At 38.0% G+C, this 22,545-nt stretch overlaps 1 protein-coding gene across 4 annotated transcripts in view; it reads right to left on the bottom strand.

Moving 5' to 3' along the window:
• The window catches only part of Fgf13 (fibroblast growth factor 13), a 516,384-nt gene that overhangs the window by 105,341 nt on the left and 388,498 nt on the right, over positions 1–22,545 (bottom strand). Inside the window, exon 1 of one of the 4 annotated variants that reach the window (XM_040744657.1) lies at positions 11,681–11,834. The exons of the other annotated variants lie outside the window; for them this stretch is intronic. Within the exon in view, the coding sequence (XP_040600591.1) occupies positions 11,681–11,708 (28 nt within the window). The 5' untranslated portion in view covers positions 11,709–11,834. Of the gene's footprint in view, positions 1–11,680; positions 11,835–22,545 lie in introns of those variants that run through there. 4 annotated transcript variants of the gene reach the window in all.

Below are 22,545 nucleotides of genomic sequence, written 5' to 3' on the forward strand. Positions count from 1 at the left end.
AGTACCCATTTGGAGATTTACTGTCATTCATAGCTACAGTTCCTCAGGATATAATATCACCTTCTGGTTTCTGTCGGTACCAGGTATCCTTGTGGTATACATACATGCATTTGAGCAAAATACTCATACACATAAAATAAATAAATAATCTTTTTAAAAAATGAAGTAACCTATTCAACATCGAAGAGCTAGAGAGTCTTAGATCATGCGTCAACAACCCATGTCCTCTTAATTCAACCACATTGTCTCCATGGGGCTCATTTGGCCAATGACTCAACTGGATACAACCCATTCCTAGCAATGGAGGTTTCACTTAGTGTTGAAAAATATCTAATGGTGCATTGTTACCCCTGGAGATCCATTTCTTTTTAAAACTCGGTTTTATACTGTCTGATCAAGGCAAATATTATCAGTGTCAAATGTATAGAAGGGTTAGGTGATTACAACACAAACAGTGTTTCTGTACAATATGCACATCACCTGTATTAATGAGGCATACAAAACAAAAGGTTTCAGAGAAAACTTCCCATTGCCAGTCAAGGACCATAGGCCCTGTGAAGATTGGTAGATCTCTTCAACAGAACAGAGAAAATCACTGAAGCACCTGAAGAAGGCTGTTACTGGAAACTCAAGTCAGTTCAATCTTCCTGAGAATGCATCTTAAGTGAGCAAGATAACATTGACTAAGGCCTATAATCACATCATCTTTGAACATGATTAAGTACTGTGAGAGGCAAGGGGGGGGGTAATAACTGTGGCGTGAACACACCCTGTTTAAGTCTACTAGAGACGCCTTTACTATACTTATTTTGGAAGTGCATAGGACACTGATGAGAGGAATACATTCTGATGATCTATGTTAAATGTGCAATAAAATGTGGAATTAGGCTAGTGATTAATTTGTCCTTATCTTCAATTTAGATAACAAAATATAGCCTACTAATGGGAAAGACTGCTCCAAAATATACTACTAGGAACAGTAAAGGGCTGGAACACATGGACACTGTGATTTTTTAAAAAGTTTTTCCTCACTGGGTATTACTTTTATATGACTCGTTATTCAATTCCCTGTAAAAAATATCTTTTAAGTTCAACAAGGTCATGATACTAAATATGGAAATGAAGGCAGATGGGAAACTTGTGTTTTAACAGGGATTTTTACTTCCCCAGTATTCTAATATTATATGAGCCTTTTGAAAGCTACAGTTAGCAAAAGCTGAAGAAAATGTGTGAACTCTTACTTTGCTCAGTATCCTCAGAGGAAGTAAAATATGAACAAATTTAGATGAAATCATAGCATTTTAGCAATAATCCAGCATACAATGGATTGTTTGCTTACATTCCACTCTAACCTAATATGTTCTTCACAGTTTTCCTGCGCTGGCTAAATGGGTTAGTTCACTAAAGTTTCAGATTACAATGTATCTCCAATTAGTATTTAACCATGGACAGACAAAGGACAAGAATTTCCCTTCTCCTATTTCTAAATACTCTAATCTGTTGATGCACAGACTCTGGAATTATCAATGTTTTTCTCATTCAAAATATGCCATAGCCAAATTCTGACATTTGTATTGGGGTCTGAGTTTAATGAGCCTGATATGTAGTTATTCCACGGTTAAACATGCACAGGATTTTGGGATGTGATCGCTGGATAGTATTTTTACATTAAAAAGTTCCTCTATTTTAACATTAAGAGATTATTAAACATAATGTTTCCATATTTTAGACTTTCAGTGAGTAGGAAACAGTGGTTGACTAACTTGGAGAATGGGAAAGAAAGCTGGCAGCTCATCCCCCCAATGAAATCTAAGTATACAGTGTCAGAGGGCCGAGATAATAGCTCAGGGGAAACACACTCGCACACTGAAACAGTCCAGGGGCTCTCTGTTTCTAGGAAGGAACAGGTGATACAAGAAGGAAAAGCCAATTTGTCAACATTCTGGTACAAAGAGTCTGCTGAAGAAACAGGTTAATGGAAGAAAAGAATAGAAACGAACCTACTAAGCTGTCAGAGGCCTGGGAAAAGCAGTTTGGTTGATATTGCTGGTAAGTAATGTGAATCCTGCGGTGAACGAAAGATAACGGAAGCAACAATCAAGCTCAAATCCATCTTGCTTTAAGGTCACTGATTCCAAAGCACTAATGGCCTAATGAGGAGGAAGGGTATTCCCATTTGGAGACACTGACATCGTTTACCTGTCTGGGGCTTTCCCTATATCGTACCTTCCAGACACGTTAAATGAACAATAATCAGGGGGAAAATTCCTAAAAGGTAAACAAATAGAAAACAATTTCAAAGATAAAGTCTATAGAATTGGTCTCAGGAGATTTACAATAGCATGATAAGTATTTTATCAGGTTTTGTTAGAAATAATTTCAACAATGAGAAGAAAGCTATAAATAGAAAAAAGTGAAAAAACTAGAAAAGACATGTAGGACATCAGAGATACTGAATGTTTTTAAGTGGTATTTAGATAACTTAATATGGCAGGGAAAGGAATTTTAGTTGTGTGTAGCCTAAAAGTATCCAAAAAGCAATAAAATAAAATGAAAGAGTAAAGTCTATAATGGTGTGTGATATCTCTGGGGCAACAGTAATGCATTTATCAAGGACTAAACACAGTCTCAGGAAGACAGAACTGAGAGAATAAAATCACAGAAATACATAAGGGGGAAATGGCAAAGAATGCTTCAAAAATTAAAGAAAGGCATTACCATGCCTATCTAGGAATCTCAGGGAATACCAAAAAGGATTAGGAAAACAAACAACAGTGAAAGAAGTAATCAAACTGCTAAGCCACAAAAGTCAAGTCTATAGACAACACAAAGTACGATGTGCAGTGTACTAGCTATCAGAGAAGTGCATACATTCTCATAGATCTAATGAATTGCAGAACATAATGGAACATATTGTCTCTAAAACCCTGGAAGCAAGTCAAAATCTATCAGACCTCTATTACATAGCTAGCAAAAACAATTATTCAAAAACAAGGGAAAACAAACTCATTTTCAGGACAAAAGAAGCTAAACAAAATACTTCAAAAATACACATGGAATGCTCACTAAGTAAAATATATATCGAAATATGACATAAATCTAAACAAATTTCTAGGGCTTAAGCCAAACAAAATGTGTGACTCAATTATAAAAATATTAAGCATAGCTTCTCACTCAGGAATAAACTATAGGCTTCAAAAATGAAAATCGAGCATTTTACATGTAAATAAGTCATGAGTAAAAGAAATATCTAAAGAGAAAGTTGATAAATGTTTTGATTTGAATGATATCTATTGTATAATACATTGTAAAATGAAAATGAATTTAAAGCAGCCCTTATAAAAATTGTAGCTGTAAATGTCTTTCCTAAAAAATAACAAGCAAAGTAATAGAGGAAAAGACATACTTCTACCATCAAGAATCTAGAAAAAGAAGAATAAACTGAATCCTGATAAAATATAAGAAAGTAATAAAATTTAGAAAGGAATTCAATGATAAAGAAAGGAAGTGGAAATAATTACCAATATCCAAGGCAGTTCTTTGAAAACATTAGTAAAATTTTAAACCACTAGCAAGAAAAATCAAGAAAATACTAATAAAATTTTAAATCACTACAAAGACACAAAAAGAAGCTATGAATAAAAAACTCTCGCTGTACAGCTATTATGAAAAAATAAAAATGATGCCAAATACATCTAAAAGATAATGAGGAGTACTTGATTAACTGAATAACAAAAATAGAAGAAAACTAGAATAGATAGTCCTTTCAGTAGATATACAATTAGTCATGGAAACTTCAATAGCATTAGTAATTTAGCAGAAGCAAATTTAAACCATAATTCAAGGCCACAACACACACACACACACACACACACACACACACACACACACACACGGAGTATAATGAAAGTAACTGAAAGCCTTAAAATGTATTGATGATTATGTGAGCAATGATAACTCTCCTACACTTCTGGTTGGAGTGTAAAATGGTGCAACCATTTGTAGAAGATGCTGGGGAGTATCTTAAATTTAATTTATATCAACATTATGATGCAATGATATCTTTTGGAGGTGTTCTTTCAAAACAAAACACCATTTATTCAAAGAAACATCACTCTAACAATGTTTGCAGAAGCTTTACTCATTTAAGGCCAATGTGAGAAATCCTCAAAATGGCCCTGCCTATGTGAGTATGCGAACTGCCATGTTCCTGCATTAGACTAGTGCTCCACAATAAAATGGCCCTGACTATGTGAGTATGCGAACTGTCATGTTCCTGCATTAGACTAGTACTCCACAATAAAATGGCCCTGCCTATGTGAGTATGCGAACTGTCATGTCCCTGCATTAGACTAGTGCTTCTAGCATACATAGAAACACGGATGGATTGCAAAAGTATCACATGTAGACAAATCCAGACACAAATAAAAAGCAGATAGTGTATGTTTCTATGCACATAAAGTTCTACAGTCTGGAAAACTAACCTATGGTGATAGAAATAAGTTCAGTGAGCCGGGCGATGGTGGCACACGCCTTTAATCCCAGCACTCGGGAGGCAGAGGCAGGCGGATCTCTGTAAGTTCGAGACCAGCCTGACTACCAAGGGAGTTCCAGGACAGCCTCTAAAGCCACAGAGAAACCCTGTCTCGAAAAAACCAAAAAAAAAAAAAGAAAGAAAAGAAAAGAAATAAGTTCAGTGGTTGTTTCTGTTTGCAGTGATTGTTGACTGGAAGGGGTATTTTACTAGAAAAGTAAACTTTCTAGAGTGATGGAAGTTTTCTGCCTTTTGAGAATAGAATAGGTTACTTGTACACACTTTTAAAATAGATGAAACTATGTCCTATGACATCTGAGCACTTCTACTATGCAAATAACAAAACAATCTTAAAGAATATTTCATGCTTCACTCTTTTAAGAGCACTGATAACAGAGTTATTGGTGGAGTGGACTTTTTACAGGAAGATATAAAGTGAAATAGATATGTTCTTCCTGTATCAGTGGCCAATGAAGTATGTATCAAACATAGATCACTGACTTCCAACCATTCCTGTTTGGAGTCTTTCAAGTTTAACCACTATGACAGCAGATATAGATGGCACAAGCCTTATTTTGATAACAGATGTGGTGCAGCATTTTCAGTCCAGAAAAATAGATGTTTATCATATAGACAACATTGGATGTAATAAAATACTATGAACATCTTAAGTGTGATTTTGAATATGCAAAAATCATTCCTTCAGAATTGCAACAACTAATCAGTGAATCAAAATGTTTCAAATCTACTGCATCTAAAAAAGTATAGCATTATATCGACCTATTTTAATGACTGATTTTGGGGTTCATTCATAGACAACTTTGCCCATTTATTTAACCTTTCTGAGCCCAAACTCTCTGTAAGAATTATACACCTAGTTGCAGAGGTTTCAGGAGAATTAGTTACAATGGTGGAGTATTTATGCTGGACACATAGTTAAGGTTTAATTAATAGCAGCTGTCATTTCTTGGCCATCCAGTCAAACATCAGGGTGGGTATTCATGCTTCTTTTCGTTAATAAAGAAAGCGTTAAGGATAAGAGCAAGTAGCTCACATACTAAGAAAAGGAAATATTGTAGAAAGGAGAAAATCAGAATGTGGCTGCTTGTTCTTTCATCCACTTTTCCTAGTGTTTGTAGTGAGATTATATGTAGCAGGTTATGGTGTGGCCTGGGAGAATGAGACCAAAAAAGCCTCCTTGTGTTGTTCCTAGCCTATATAGCCTATAGTTTGTTCTGCACTTTATCCCCAGACATGAACTCCGTGCCTGGAACATAGTGAGTTCTTAGTAAATGGTTGGAGAGTATATAAAAGATGGTAAAATGAGTCTTCATAACTTGTGTGTACTTTGTTCAAGCTTGTTAGGTGATCCTGTTAAGTTTTGTATTGTGCTTGTGGATTACAATAGTAAATGCAATTAATTTGTTTCTTGATTATGCTAGTAAACTTATATATATATATATGTACATATATATATATATCAGTCATCAATTAGGAAGACAAGCAATTATAAGGACCCAGTTAAGGTTTGCTGATATAAGTATTATTTCCAGTTACTGTCATTATTAGCCTAGTGCTATTTATTAGCAAGGTAACAAGAAATACTGGTCCAGCAAAGTGACTCAAAAGATGATTGCCATGAAGCCCAATGATCCAACTTCAATCTCCAACACGTACAAGCAACCCTCTGATATCCACATGCATGCCTCCACATGTGTACTCACAAACATACACAGAAATCAATATGTATACCTATATATGTAATAAAATTGTAAAAGATGTTGACTTTAGGTGCTGATTCCCTAGACTTTATTATCCAATGGGAAAAACAAGTACATCAGTAACAGAGTTTTAGAAATAATAACATATGATTAGTTCAACCAGAAAGTATTTGGAAGTTCTATGCAGAGAAGAAACCACAGTTATCTATGAAGAAGGAACCAGCATCTAGAAGGACATTTTCTGAAGTCACAAGCATTTAAATCCTTTACTCAAGGTTAATTTTCAATATAGTAATACACTCTCACAAATTGATAATTGAACACCTAAGTAATCAGCATCTCAATGAAGCTAACAAAAGGCATTTGTCTTAATCCTGCTTTCTAGTGGGTTTTGCATTGTCATTACAACCCTCCTCAAGTTGTGTTTGACATAAGATAGCCTGGAAACCAGACTGTGACTTTCCAGAAAGTAAGGTTAGGGCTCTTTCACTGTGGCATCTTCCTTGGTACACTACAGGGCAGTACACAGAGTACACATTAATGAAATGGAAACTTCCTCTGGATTCAATCGAAGAGACTGGGTGGCTGAAACACTAATTCTCAAAAAGGAAGACGACAACACTAGATTATGTTGAGACAGTGTTATGGGTTTTGCTTACCGGAACAAAAGAGTCAATTCTCTCTGACTCTAACTTGGCATTCAAAGGGAAAACAGGAAAGGTTTTTATATAAGGGCGGATGTGGTGAATGTGACATTTAGAGACCTTATTTGATTTACATTAAGGGGGCGTCCGGGAATTATTCTTCTTCCTCATCAATGAAGTTGTGCCTCAGAGGAACTACAAATCTGTTTTTTTAAGGATTTATTTTATTTTTAAATTACGTATACTTATGTCCATGTGTTTACATGGGCATGTTAGTGCAGGTATTCATGCAGGCCAGAAGAGGATTTCAAATCCCCTGCAGCTAAAGTCTAGTGTGGCTACTGAGAATCAAACTCAGGTTCTCTGTAAGAGCAGTACACACTCTTTACCACTGAGCCATCTCTTCAGACCCCAAACTACAAAAGTTGTAAAGGATATTGAACGATTCTTCTTATAAAGAGTATTACTATATTTGGTATTCACAAATGCACATCACCAAAGAAAGAATCCCATTCTCAACTGTGAGTCCTCTAGAGACTTTGTATATGTCTAAGTAACAGCCACTCTCTCATGCAATGAGAATGGCCTGGATCCTTACTCAGTTCTCTAAGAACAGAGTAAACATAGCATGTGCTGGGGAAGTACTAAATTAGAACAATGTACCTGCAGACCAAAACAGACATAGGGAATTGGTGTAGGAAGCACATTGAGCCTTGGGCTCAGAAAGAATATGCATGCTTTAGTTAAATACATATGGGGAAACATGGAAATCTATAGCTGTCCTTTGCCATATTTTTTACAAACTAGAGGTAAAAATCAAGTCAGAACTTAAGATATTTTAGGTAGTAGGACAGTTCCGCAGCTAAGCTTTTGTGAAGGAAGGAAAGTATTCACAGAAAACTAAGGTCTCCTATGTAGAAAGACGTTATACGTCCCTTTGGCAGCCATTTGCTTGTGTGATTTCATATTCCCTTGTTGGAAGGGAACACTACTTTGTCAAATCAGATAGTAGGTACTAGAAACACTAGTATGTTATCACCGAACATGCTAAAATGGTAAACAGTTTTAAACATAACCATTTTTGACACTCATTCCCCAAAATGAAGCATTATGTTAAAATGTGCGTGGGCTTAGCAAGCATTCGTCAATTGTGTCCTTCTGAACAGAATGTAGATATATTATTTCCATTCTAGTATTAAAAACAGAATTATAATGGATATATTAAAATGATATTTATCAAGTATGTCTATTACTCAAGGTATCTCAACTTTAGACAAATTCATAAAGCAGTTTTCCTTTCTTACCACAAACCCCAGGTTGATTTCAAATGCAACTCAATTTGTATATATGACTTTCTGGAAACAATTCTTTTATATGCCAAACAGTACCACTGTTGGAAGGAAAAAGTGTAGCATAGTCATTTTTCTTTCCTAAGACTGGTATCTCTGGAGACTTTTCAACACCTTCCACACAGGAGACTGAATTTCTTCTGAATGACAATCATAGTTATCACTACATGTTTTAAAGATATGAAGTAAAGAGTATCTATGGTGTTGGTGAATAAGATAAACACATAATGTTTAATAATTTCAGAGAGAAATATATGAGGTTTTTCAGTGTTCTCTGTAGCCATTTTGGATGTATAATCACTCAAAAATAAGCAACAGGCAAACGCTGACGATCTACACAAGTTGTCTATCTACAAGCCAGGCAGTAAGAACTGAAATATTATAAGATGATGGCATTTTCAAGCAGTGACCATGAGAGAATACCTCAGGGTTTGGAGTGGGTAGATATCTTTGTATCCCATGTAAAAGTGACTAAATAATTGTTGATTAAAACATTGTAACTTAGGCCAGCAAGAAAGCTTGGCAGGTAAATGTAAAAGTTTTTTTCTAAAAGTTTTTTGTAAAAGTTTGATAACTTGAGTTCAACTCCCAAAAGCCCTTTAAAGGTTGAAAAAGAGAATCTACTCCATAAAGTTGTTCTTTATGTCCTTTGGCCTCTACAAAAGTGCTGTGGCACACTTATGTCCATACACATATCATATGCATACACTCACATAATAATAATAAAAGTAACAAATTACTCAATAACTTCATTATTTTACAAATACATAAAGATATTGAAATGGTGCTTCTTAAAGTTCCCTAGGAGAATGAAATCTGCCTTCATTTGCTCCATAATTTGAAACTCTAAGTCTATATATTATTGGGATTACTGGGTAGGTATAAGGATGATCAGTGAATAGAGATCCTATAAGAGTTCCAAACAGAAAACAACATGTAGGGCCCTTAAGAAACTGAAGAAGTAATCACAGATAAGCATAAAGCAAGGAAAAGCAGCCCCTAGAGAAGCAAATGCCCCTGATAAAGTCAAGCATGCTAGAAACAAGAGTAAGTAGCAGACCAAGGGTGTGGTGCCTCATGTATGTAGTCCCAGTGTGTGGTGCCTCTTGTATGTAATCCCAGTGTGTGGTGGCACAGGTCTGTAATCACAGTGTATGGTGGCCCAGGCCTACAATCGCAGAACTTGGGAGGTTGGGAAAGGAGGATGAGGCATCAAGAGCCAGCCATAGCTACATAGAAATGTCTAGCCTGTGTTATATAATAACCTACCTATAAACCAGAAACAAACAAACAGATAAACAAACAAAAAAGAGTAGGCTAAGAAAACTTGGCTTCCTTATATAAGATCATGAAGACTATCAGGCTGTGAAAGGCTACTCAGAGCACAGTTAAGCTCTGTTCTTTAGCATTCATAAAGGCCAAATGACAGGCATCAGACTGTACTGGAAGGAAGCTGGAGGACTTAGGATGAATGTTCTTGCTTTGAGAACTGTTCAAGTGAGATCCTCAGAGAGCTTGAAGATGTGATGGCTGGACCAGTCTGCCCTGTACATGAGGACTGAAGTGTTTTCCTATTTGAAGGCAAAGAAACAAACTACCTCACCTTTCTTAGGATTTGCCATTCTTTGATTGCATAAGTCTTTCTCCTGCTCTTATTTGCACTGTGCTACCATCAATTCAGTGTCATTATTCTGTCACATCAGGTAGTTTTCATATTCTTTTCAAAAAACAGCAACTGCAGTAACTGCTTCACTGCTCATCTGCACCCTGGCTTATGGTCCTTTCTGGAAAGGAGCTAGGTTTTCCATGAATATGCAGCTATTAAAATGAGCATGCCTACTTGTAACATTTCATCAATCAATCTCAAAGTCCATTGTAAGCACAAAATTGGTTGTGCTTGAATCTATCCCAATAGCTTAGATGGCAACATGGCCCTTTCCAATGAATAGATGAATGTGTCAGTGCAATAATTGATTGGTAGGAATTACCTGTGTCACAGACCTTACTCAGCAGAGAATATATTTTCCAAGCACAGTGATCTTTCAGCCACATGTGCTATATTATAAGTTAGGGGAAATCGAATCTGTAGCCCAGCAGGTGTAAACTCTAATGCATCTATCAGAGGCACATACTGGAAAAATAAACTTTGAAACACTAAACAAATCTCACAAATTCCTCCATGATCTTTATCACTATTATTTGTTTTGGCTGAAGCTCAATTTAAAATAAGCAAATAATAATGACCATGTAACATGGCAGATCAATCCAAATCTTCATTTGAGGTTGCCATGGGACCACCCCAAGTAGTGTAGGAGATTGTGAAAGATATTTGAAAAGAAACACTACCAATCTCAATTAATAACAAGAACACATACATGCTACTCAGTAGTTTGGGGAAAGGATTGGTTTTGAAGAAACAAAAATATCACAACAAGCCATCACTCATCTGGACAAAATGTTCTAGCAAAATAAAACACTTAGAGGGCTGTATGTTTGCTGGAATCCCTTCAAGTTCAATGATAAAGAAAGTGAAAAAGGTTTCAATGAAAATCTTTGCTTGATGAGGTTGCTTTATTCAGATTATAAGAAAACTGAAAAAAAAAAGCATTCCGAGAAATGATGTAATGTTTTTCATTTAGTTACGTGTTAAAATTTCCCAGCAAAGTAGCCGCTGGAGCAATTTTACAACTCTAAAAGCATCACTGTTTTCTTATTTTCAAAGAGGCTTGAAAGTGACCACCGGCTCTGGCGACCTTCTCTCTCACACTTGTTTTTCCACAAGCTGGAGGCTCTTGGGCGTTGGTTCCATTGGCAGCATGTCTGTGGCCGCCATGGAAGAACACATCCTCTCCCAGTTTCCTTGTGGCATTATGGACTGCCTATCTTCTGTGATTTCCCTGAAGGTACATCTAATAGGATTCACAGAATTATTGCAAGCTCACCTTTCCCTAGCCGTGTGTCACCTCTTTATTTCCTGTCACTAAGACAATAGAAAAATACACTTAAAGCTAATGACAATGATTTTTTCTCTTTTCTTCCTACATCAATTCAAATTAATGGTTTTGATGTGTGAGCAGAGTTAATGTAAGTTTAAAAGTGGGAGCTCTCGTGAAATCAGCACAGCAGCGTTTTCTAAACATAAACGGCATCCAACCATCAAATGTACACACTCATTTTTAATAACAATATCTTAAATTCCTCCTAGAAGAAACAAAACAAAGGTTTCATTTTTTTTTCTCTGAGTCAAGCTGAACAGCCAAACAGTATGGAATGCAGAAAATTGAGAGTCCCTATCCCATCCAGAAAGAAAAAAAACTAAAAAAAAAAAAGATTTCCCCCAGCATTAATTTGTTAATTTCCACAAAGACACCAATGTCCAGGATTATATTTCAAATCTACATCCTTAAAAAACGTTGTTTAAATAAGTCTTACCTGAATACGACTTCCTTAACAAAGCCATGCTTCTTTATAAGATGGTCCTACCCAGACAATTGCTGTCTACATTTGGAGCAGACACACACAGAAAGAGAGAGAGATCAGAGAAAGTTTAAGGCATATCTAAAGTATTCTCCAAGGTACTGGCCAGAAACATCAAGCTCGTACTCGCGGTATAGAGAGATCATTAATGGGCATTAGTGACAGACCATTATGACTCTCACAGATCATTAATGATTCATCGTGTAGCAGTATCATTCTGGCAGTAATCAGACCATTGCTTGGACGCAAATATACGCTTGGCCCATACTATCTGCTTAAACTTATTATTTCCAAGCATAAAACGTTATTTTGCCTTCTAGAATTACGAAAAATGGTCTGTAACTGGATCCTTCAGCACATCAAAGCGGCTTTTGGAGCTAAGCTGCCTCATTTGGTAGATGCTTCTCCTAAGGTCAGAAATATTGTAGCCTGAAAGGCTCCCCAATAGCTTTTGGGACATAGAAATGGGTCTTTTATTTTGAAATTGAATTATTGATGAATAGAAAATGCTATAAGCAAAACAGACATTTGCAAGAATTACAGTTGCACAGGCTTTTGAACATTATGTGTAAAAGGTTGAAATTCCACCTCAACTTTCAATTTTTCGCCTAGCACAATATATTTTCATATCAAAATCCTTTGTTAAAAATTACAGAGAAAGCTTTCAGTGAAATGCAACAACAGACAGACAGCATTATATCATAGAAAGTACTGAAGATCTTCATACAAAAATCAACATTTTAAGGAAAAGCAAAACCATAAACCAAGTTGCCATCCTTTTTGAAAATTTTGCTTGATGGAAGATCCACTATTTTGGTTAAAAATGCAAATGTGAATGGAAATTGAAGTTATTCCGGGAGCAAATGAGTCTTTGCTATTGAGCAGATTGGATTCTCCTTCTGTGGGGCTTTGGGAAAACTTCCCTTGAGTCAGAAAGAAAGGAAATCTGTCTCAAGTTCTGAATATTGTCACTATCAATGAATATTGAAGAATTACTGACACCCACAGGGAGCTATATTTATGAAGTCCCATCACCCATATTCACAGCTTTATGGAAAGAAAGATTATGTATATTCAAAAGCATTCCATGAACTTACAGATTTTTTTCCTTAAGCTTCACTGCTTAATCAAAATTGCCTTGAGCTCTGTCTCCCTCCACTTTCCATCCAACACTGAGAGTGCAACAGCAACAGCTGCAAATGTGAGCCCCTCCCAGAGGGAGCCAGCCTCAAACAGAATTGGGTTAGCTATATGGATGGGATTTCAGCAGGAGGCAAAAGACGGAGCAAATTTCTTCTGCCCTGACATTAAACACCCTCCCCTATTTCCCAGTAACTATCCATAGCCTGAGGACCTCAACATCAGCATCTTTTAAAACCCAAATGGGCAGAAGATCTATTCCTTGGGAGGCAGGCTAGCTTCCTGGATGCTTGACCTATGTGACTATATAGGATACTGTTTTGGAAAGGGCTCCACACTTAGTTTCCTAGTTTGCTATCATTGTTTATGAACTCAATTTTTGAATAAGGAGCCCTATATTTTTGTTTTGCAGCAGATTTTGCACAGTTTTCAGCCGGTTGTATCCCTTATGAGAAGTGATGGTTAAATAGCTAGTTCTGCTTGGAAAGGTAGAGAGATGTGGAGCTTCAGAAGGGGCCATGAGCTCATACCCATTGACTGGCTTTTGACTGGGCAGTTGAGCTCATGCTCAGAGCATAAGGAGCACAGCTGTATGTGCTCAGATCACTGTTTACAAACCAAATGGGCTAATGGAAGAATTTAGTCTTCAGTGAACTCTTTACACAGGAGCGATGCCAACTTCCTTCAAACAAAAATAGAAAATCCTAATATGGAGGCAGCGTCTCTTAGCTGATTTGAGAGCTCCTTTAAAAAGGCACTTCCCATGGGATAAAATTAAGTCATCTCCATCTTAGTGGTCTCATCAGGTCTAAACAGGAGGTCCAGTCTTTCAGCTGTGCTCCTTTGAATGGCCCTGTGGGCGCTGCATAGGTCAGTGCAGTATGTAAGGGGTCCTCAGTCATCTGATGTATAGACAACAGTGAGATAAACAAAAGGGGGGCTGACCCAGAGCCAAATTGCGAGGCAGGTGAAACTTTTTCCTCATTGGATGCTAACATTTCTTTCCCATGAGCCAATGCCCAGTCACCAATGCACTTTACTCCTCTCTAGATGCCTACAACTCAATGTGAAGCTACCTCCTGCCCATTTGCCACTGGGCATCTGCATTCCACAACAACCTGCTCTCCTAGTTGTTTTATCTGGCACTACTCTCTGTGAGTATTATGGAGGAGAGCTATAAAACAGACTATAAAACATTTCAAAGCTTGTCAGTTTTCACAGTTATTTTCATGTTGAACACACAGGTTTGTTCTCCAATAGGCATGCACTTGGTTATGGAAAGAATGCTAAGCAACAGAGTGCCCCCTTGGTATTATTTAATCTATGTAAGGATTGTTTTTCAGTTATTCTTACAGTTTTCATTAATTTTATTTTCGAAACCTACCCTTTAGAACGGTCCTGGAAGGCAGGTTAAACTGAACTAGCTTCTGGCACAGAAAACCACCTCCAATGCTACAGTACCTGCCTGGGTTTTTTACATTTATAACATTTCTCCATATACCCACTAGCTCATTCAAATTCTTTTCTTTTCTGGATACTAATCTTTCAACCTTCTCTAGGAAGACTTTTCTGGGAGCTTCTTTGCACATTTTAAAGTTGATTATGGCCTCTTTGGCCACAGTGTACCCAACATAAGGCTGTTTCTTTCTTTTTTGAAACTTGATTATATTCAGCTGTTTTTATGATCCCTCATTTTAGTGGAATGTGAGCAGTCAGAGGGCACAGATCATGGACAATATAATAAGTACCTGGGACTACAACAGATCCATAGAGAACAGTGGCAAGCTCAATGGTGAGGGTACTGGAATTTGGGAACTGTATGACTGTTATACCCAAGGGTATACATATGTAGTTGAACTCTGCGTTAACTGATGTAGGCAGTGAACGCATTTGGCAATTTTAATCCCAACTGTCAGTACTAGGGTCAGGATTCAGTGCTGTGCCACTCATCCTTTTCTGAATTTGGATGTATTTTCTTTCTTGCCCTTTTACCCTCCCTAACCTGATCCCCTTCCTCTCCTCACTTTCTCCTCCCTGCCAATCAACCAATAATACCCCCTCCAAAGTCACAATCCATCATCTGTCCCTTCAGGCAGAGTCTAACTAAACAGAAGCTGGCAAATCTAGTTAACGCTCTAGCGGGTGGCCTTTAATCCCAGTCCAAAAGGTTGCAGAAACTTCAGGCTCTCATTGGTCTGTGGTCAAGCAGCCTAAATAAGCTTCCTGCCTTCCTGGAGGCCCCAATCAATACTGTGCCCTCTTCTTCAAGCCCAGACACATCAAAGGCAATAATGCCTAAGATTTAATCATTTGGCATTAAAATCTAAAGCTGTGTCTCCAGGTCCCCTTGATAGTTTAATTGTTTGGAAATGTCTTCAGAAGCTGGTACAAACACATTTGTAGCACAGTGTTTACTTGCTTTCCCTCTACCATTTCTAAGCTGATTAATGAGAACATTTTGCTGCATACTAAGCATCTTGGCTGCAGTGATCCTTCACCCAAGAAAGAGTTAACTGGAAGGGGAGTTTTATAAGTGTATGAGCAGATACATTTTCCATTTAGAAGTATTGGGTATCAAGGCATTGAAACTGAATATCTACATAACCTGACTCAGGGATGTTTACAGTATTCACATAATTGCTACCTTTGGTGGTGAACCAGATGTCCTTCAAGAGGTGAACATATAAGCAAATTGTGGCACATCCAGAAAATGAAAACATTATCCAGTGTTAACAAGAAATGAGCTGACAAGCTATGACAAGACACAGAAGAAACTTAGACACTTACAACTAGGTAAAGACATGCCACACTTACAAGACTGTATACTCTGATTCTAACTACATGACATTCCAGAAAAGACAACACTTTGAAGAGAATTAGAAAAAGTGGGTGCTTGCAGAGCTTGGGAATTGGCAAAGATGAATATGTGGAGCACAGAGGAATTTTTCAGACAGTAAAACCATTCTGTATAATGCTATAAACGTAGGTACAGTTACATGCATCTGTAAAAGCCCTCAGGACAGATAAAACCAAGAATGAATCCTAAAGTAATCTGGGGTTTTAATGATAGTGGCGTGTCCATATAGGCTAACTATTAAAAGAAAAATGTATTAGTCTGGCATGGGATGTTGTTTTGGGAGTAAGTGCATGGGGCACGGTGTGTATATGAACTTTGTGGAGTATTTGTTGCATACCAAAACTGCTTTAGAAAGCAGTCAATTTAACATACAAGTATAGTTTTTTTTAAAAGTGCAGCTTATTTAAAAAAAAAAACACAACGTACAAATTCCAGAATGTTCCAGGAGTACATGTTTTCTCATTTTGGCCTCACGATAATTATATAACATTTTATTTAAATTTTTTCTTTGCTTGCTTGCTAAGAAAACTTTAGCTAGCAAGTGACAACTGTAAAGTATTTATCCAAGGCTACATAGCTAGTAATTGACTGAAAAGCAGTCAAGGGTTTTGAAACTTGCTTTGCAGAAAGCTTCTACTAGCCCCAAATCTCAATGATTCTTTCTCTTCTTCCATAAAGTATTCCCCCAGGGAATCCAATTTGAAGCCTATAATTCTGAAGTCGCTCATTCTCTACAATACTAAGGTGTCACAAGAAGAAGAGTTATGACTCTCAGAACACCCACCCAGTCACATCAGACACTTTCTTGCTACCAGGAGCTGTAACCCCCTCTTATTTTTGCTTATGGTAGTAAGACAGTAAGCAGGTTGATACCCTCTTCCCTGTAAACACAAGTACTTGCTTCTGTAACATCCCACTGGCTTTTCTGCCTACCACCCAAAGTTCAGCTAGCACCACTGACATCCTGAGATAAGGAAGTCACAGGTGCTACCGTGTGCATATCTAAGAACAGCATATGTTTGTATCACACACACACACACACACACACACACACACACACACACAAACGCACACACACAAATTTGGTTTAAGAAAAGGTAGTAAAATTTGAGTAACAATCGTTTCTTCATTGAACACCTATGCAATTAAGTCAGATATTCTTGAAATGTTCTTAGTTGAGTATGTGGCACCTTGTGAGCACTCAGTGGAAGTTAGTCCTTGCTTGTAACCTTAGTCAATTTTTGTCCAGTCATTTATCACCTCTGTAAATCTCACCATTATCCTTTTGACATTTTGGCAACATATTTTTTTGTGAAAACAGATCAATAAGCAGGACTTTTGTCATTGCAAGAATTATAGAACCTGTGGTCTACATATGGAAAAATGGACATGAATATAGTTTTAAAATATCATCCAGAATCCAAAGAAACAAGGGATATATCCTGAAGAAAGAAACAAGTTCTTCCAGGCGCTGGTGGCACACACATTTAATCCCGGCACTTGGGAGGCAGAGGCAGGCGGATCACTGTGAGTTTGAGGCCAGCCTGGTCTGAAGAGTTCAGAGCGAGTTCCAGGACAGCCTCCAAAACAATACAGAGAAATCCTGTCTCGGAAAAAAGAGGACATGCTGGATTGATCTAAATCAGTGGTTTCACCAGCTTCAACTTCCATAAACACTGGCTTTGTTGACTGCTTGTGCTTCAACTTAAGAAACCAATATGAAACAGTGTCTATCGAACTGGTACCAGTGTCTCTAAATGAAAAGAGCTGACTAATGTCCCACCTCTGGTACCCTGCAGAATCTTGTCATATAATCTGCCAGAGGAAACAGCAACACAGTGAATGTTTTTATTCCACTAGATTCTGCCTGTGACATAATATAATGCCAAAAATTGTTAGGAAATTAATTCCAGACATCCTAATCATATGCCCTTGTACCTGATGCTGGTGCTAGGAGTGTGTGTGTGTGTGTGTGTGTGTGTGTGTGTGCCTGTGTGTGTGTCTGTGTGTGTGTGTGTGTGTGTGTGTGTGTGTGTGTGTGTAAGGATTGTCCTCAGAAAAATGTATTTTGGGAGCAGGATGGGAGAGTTAATTTCTTCCACAGTAGTGTGCAATTCAGGAAAGATAGAAGGGTTAACTTGGTTTTTGCAATTCTTCATTCTCCCAGAAAGAACCAATTAATGTGGAATGGTTTCTTTCTGTGTTTATAGCCCCCTCTAGTGGCAAAAAACTATATTTCAATAGGAAGCTGAATCCCATCCAACAATATTTGATTTCAGAATTCCACATGAGTAAACTATTGATAACAATAGCCCAATTAAATAATGGTTCCTATTTTTATATTTGCAAACATGAAAAGCATTTCCTGAACATAGAATTATAAAAAATGATGTGTCGTTTGGCTAAGAGCCTCTTTCTGTGTGTGAAGACACTTGGCAGTCTCTGCACCTCATATATAAACTGACCTTGTAATACAGTAGTAGTGACAGTGGGCATAGAAGATATGATTGTCCTGGTGCACACAGAATAACTAGGTGGTGGGGAACTTAGTAAGCTAGTTCAATGAGTTTGGACTGTCTAGTGAGGACAATTGCTTTTACTCCATAAATGAATCAAACTGTTTTCAGAACGGTCGCCTGGGCTGCAGTATAGAGAATGTGATAAGGTGAAGATTAGAAGGGAGAAAGAAATCTCTATAAGAGATCCAGGCTTATGACTTGGTCCACCTCAACATCCACCCCATTTATGATCTGCTGGAGCACGGAAGGTGTTAGTCCTGTGGACCCAAAGCTGCAGGATCTCCATGACACAGGGTAACAACAGGATATCCTAGAGGAGTCCCAGTGAGGGTCCCCCATCCATAGAAACCAGAGGCCTAGAACCAGACCAATGACTCTTTGCAATAAACACTTGCAAGTAAATATATATAGACAAAAGGGTTTACTAGGTGACTCACTGGGTCACCTTGCAGTTTCCATGATGAGACTTTTCAATATTTCCTTTTTTCTTTTACATGTTGTTTAATTTGGGGGGGTGCATGGGCACAGGGTAGAAGCAAAGGGACAGGGAAATGAATAGCCCAACATACATGATATAAGAGACACACAGAATAAATAAAAAAGAGAGATACATATAGTATAGGTGTGGTGACACACACCTTTAATCCCAGAACTCGGGAGGCAGAGGCAGGCAGATCCCTGTGAGTTTGAGGCCAGTCTGGTCTACACAGTGAGCTTCAGGATAGCTAGAGCTACATGGTGAGACCCTGTCTCAAAAGAAAAGGAAAGAAATCCTATAAAAGCCTGGAACACTGCCTATGTACCTAGTTCTTCTACATATAGAGAAATTTCCAGGAATGTCTGGCTCTTGGGTTAGAGGATGGGCAGATAGTAATTATTTTGTTGATATATATGGTATTTTGTGTGGAGAACACAGTGAAGGTGAGATCTACTCTTTCAATGACTTAGAAGCATGTGTCAAAATAATGAAAAGTGTGGTCTCCACAACCATACAAAATAGATGCTTCTCATTGGAAGACATGTTTTCCCTGAACCTATTTCCTTATGTCTTTCTTCTTCAGTTTCCTTCCCTGTGCAATGAATATAAAGTTCCCATTTCCTAGTGTGGTTGTAAAAGTGTGTTTTTAAATAATGTAGAACACCTACTGTGTGCCTTACAGAGTGAGTACTTGATAAGGGTTAGTGTTTCCTAGTTTCCTCTCCTTGGTCAGTGTGCCCAAATAAGGTCGTTTTGTTAGATGGCTGTTATATACCCCCTCAGTGCCTCCCTCAAACGACTCTAGCCTGGGCAGAAGAAGCAGGTTCTACTGCAAGGTATCTAGCAACTTCCTGAGTCAGTTTACAGTCCATAATATCAGGGTTTTTGGATACTTGGAATTTTAAAAACAGAAAAACTCAAGTGTTTTTTAAAGCTGGGCGTCTAACTCATTAACTGGTCTGTGTTGGGAGGCTGGAGTCAGACAAAGCATTCCAGAGGCTGAGACATGATGGAAGAGCAGGGGACAAACTTGGAGAAGAGTAACTGCTCTATAAATGGGCAGAATCCAAAGGAATCATAAAGAGCCTCTGCCCCAGTGGGCTCTTAACTCCCAGGAGAAAGAGAGCAACACACCTGCACGTACATACAAGATGACGAGTGTAGTGACGGATGTGAGTTACAAGGCATTGATCAGATAAAAGTTATCACACCTAGCCTCAGGGTGACCAATCAGACAAGTCCTTGTTAGAGCAGGTGTTTGGACTTGAGTCTCGAAGGCTTGTTTTCTTTAGTCAAGGTAGATAAGGAGAGTGCAGACTATAGTCTGAGAAGATTCGAGGCACAGGGACCAAGTACAAAGACATTCAGACTTAAGGCATGCTGTTAGGAATGGAATGGCTGGAAAACAGAACACCAGGGATGATATGAAGGATCTTTCAGGAATCTTTCCCTGGCCAACAAAGACAGTTGAAACCACTGAATGCCAGAGTGCAACTAAACTATAGTTTGGAGTGAAGGAGACACCCAGCATGATGAGCAGTTTAGAAGCATCCCACTGGCTGCAGCATGAAGTCTGATGTAGTGATGGTAACAGATGTTAACACTAAGGGAATAAAGACCTATGAGATGGTCATCTTCCCAAAGAGCAACGCTGGCAGCCTAAATGTGGATGTAGAATCTGAAGGAGTTAGTTAAGGACTCGAGATGGAGCCATGAGAGAGAAGGAAGTTACAGAAAGCAGTCTAAGCTTTCTGAATGAATACCTGGATGGTGTGGGTGTTATCATTCATTCCAACAGAACACGGCAGAGTTCATTTCTCAGTTTCATTTGTTAGTACAGGTAAGGAAAATAAGCTTGTCTAACATTATTTTTAAAATGAGTAGCAGGAAACCACTATAGGCCACAACTTTCTGAATTTTTGGGTACATCTCACTATATAGTCCTGCTTGTCTGAGAACTCACTATGTAGATCAGGCTGTCTCCAAGCCTACAGAGATATGCCTACCTCTGCTTCTCTGAGATTAAAGGTGTGTACCACTACACACAACTCTGATACTTATTGTGCCAGGGTGGCATGGGCATATATATATATATTCTTAGCATTGAATATACTTATAAGACATGGCAGTGACCATGATCTAGAAATATTAGGTCTGAAATATGGAAGAGGGAGTTAGACTAGAGTGACAGGTTCTATAGTTATGAGAAGAGATAGTAATTTCAAACTTGGCGCTGGGAGACAGATATGGATGAGATGTGCTCTAACAAGAGTATGTACAGCAAGATGAGAAGGATGCTGATAAGCACATGAATATATCACTATTGGTGGTCAGTGAGATGGCTCAGTAAATAAAAGTTATCATCATTACCATAATCCACATCATGACAACAGTTATCAACACTCCTGGTGCAGGTATTATTCATGCTATTTTACAAGTGACAAAAAAGGGGGGCGATCAGAGTATGAACTGTAGAAGTTGTTTCAGTTAACTCGGCTAGTAGTTGAACCTAGAATGGAAACCATTTAATAATGAAATGCATATTACTGATCACCTATAATGGCCCACATTAGATGAGAGATTTCTCCAGTCTCACATGAGCCATGAGACAATTAGATGTAAAAAGAGCATATTGCAAATTTGTGCATATTTGTGTTCATCACTCAATTTAAATGTGATTCTTGTGTATACTGACAACATAAATAATTCAAATGTAAGGCATTAGATATATACGTACATAATTTATACATAAGCAGGCATGGTTAGGTAGAATTGCTCAGGTGTGAACAAGCAGTTTGAAAATGGCACATCTAGAACCAACTAAACAAGACCTCGATATCAGTGACTTCAAGAGTTCATACAAAGGGATGTCTAGCCCCCGGACCTGTGCAACTGAGACTTTCGACCTAACACTGCCTTGAAATGCATAAACCCATTGCATTGTTTTGGCCAAAGCACAGACCATGGATTTAATCTGAAATATATTTTTGTGAATAATTTATTTTCCAGACATTTATCCTCTGAGGCCATTTCTCACTCTCAGGAAAAATCAGAGGTATCTGTGTTTGAATCGGCACCTTCCATAACTCATTTTTATTGATGATTGTTTCATGGCTGAAATATGAAAATAATCTTAAAATGTGAAATATGTAACTAGGTAACTGACCATACTACAGGTTTCTTCATTTTTCATATTTTGTTTATGTATTTAATCCCTTTATTCATACATTGACTATTTACTGAGAGCACACTGGATCCCAAGCATATTTCTAGGCACTAAGGAATTGAAATAGGTATTCAATTTTTTATGTTGTCTTGAAATTTTGTTATTTTCAAAGGCTGAATGCTGGAAGGTTTTCTTTTCTTTTCCCCTTACTGTGACTTAGCCCCTATGATGGTTTATCGTGATTGCTAGAGCGATTTGATTAGTAAAAGCAAACCTGTGCGTGTGTTGCCAAGGGTATTTATAGATGTGATTAACTTGGGTAAGGGGGCCTCTGAACTGATGGATTAGTAATATGAAGTGAAAGGTAGCAGTTGAAGGCTATTTAGAAGAAGTAACAGGGGAGGTACCCTGGAAAAAACACATTTTTATTGTCCCCTTCCTGCCTCCGTCTTTCTGCTTTCTGATTAGCATGCTGGGAACACTGCTGCCCTGATGTGCTCTCTCTGCCTCACCTCAGACTTAGAGTAAGGAAGCCAGCCAAGCATGCACCGAAAGCTCTGAAATCATGGGTCCAAATTCTTCCTCCTTTAAGTGGTTTCGTTCAGGTATTTGTCACAGCAATGAAAGCTTGCAAGAGAAGGAAGGCACTGCCAATAACTT

This window comes from Mesocricetus auratus, unplaced genomic scaffold, assembly GCF_017639785.1.
Source record: "Mesocricetus auratus isolate SY011 unplaced genomic scaffold, BCM_Maur_2.0 Super-Scaffold_100003, whole genome shotgun sequence".
NCBI lineage: Eukaryota > Metazoa > Chordata > Mammalia > Rodentia > Cricetidae > Mesocricetus > Mesocricetus auratus.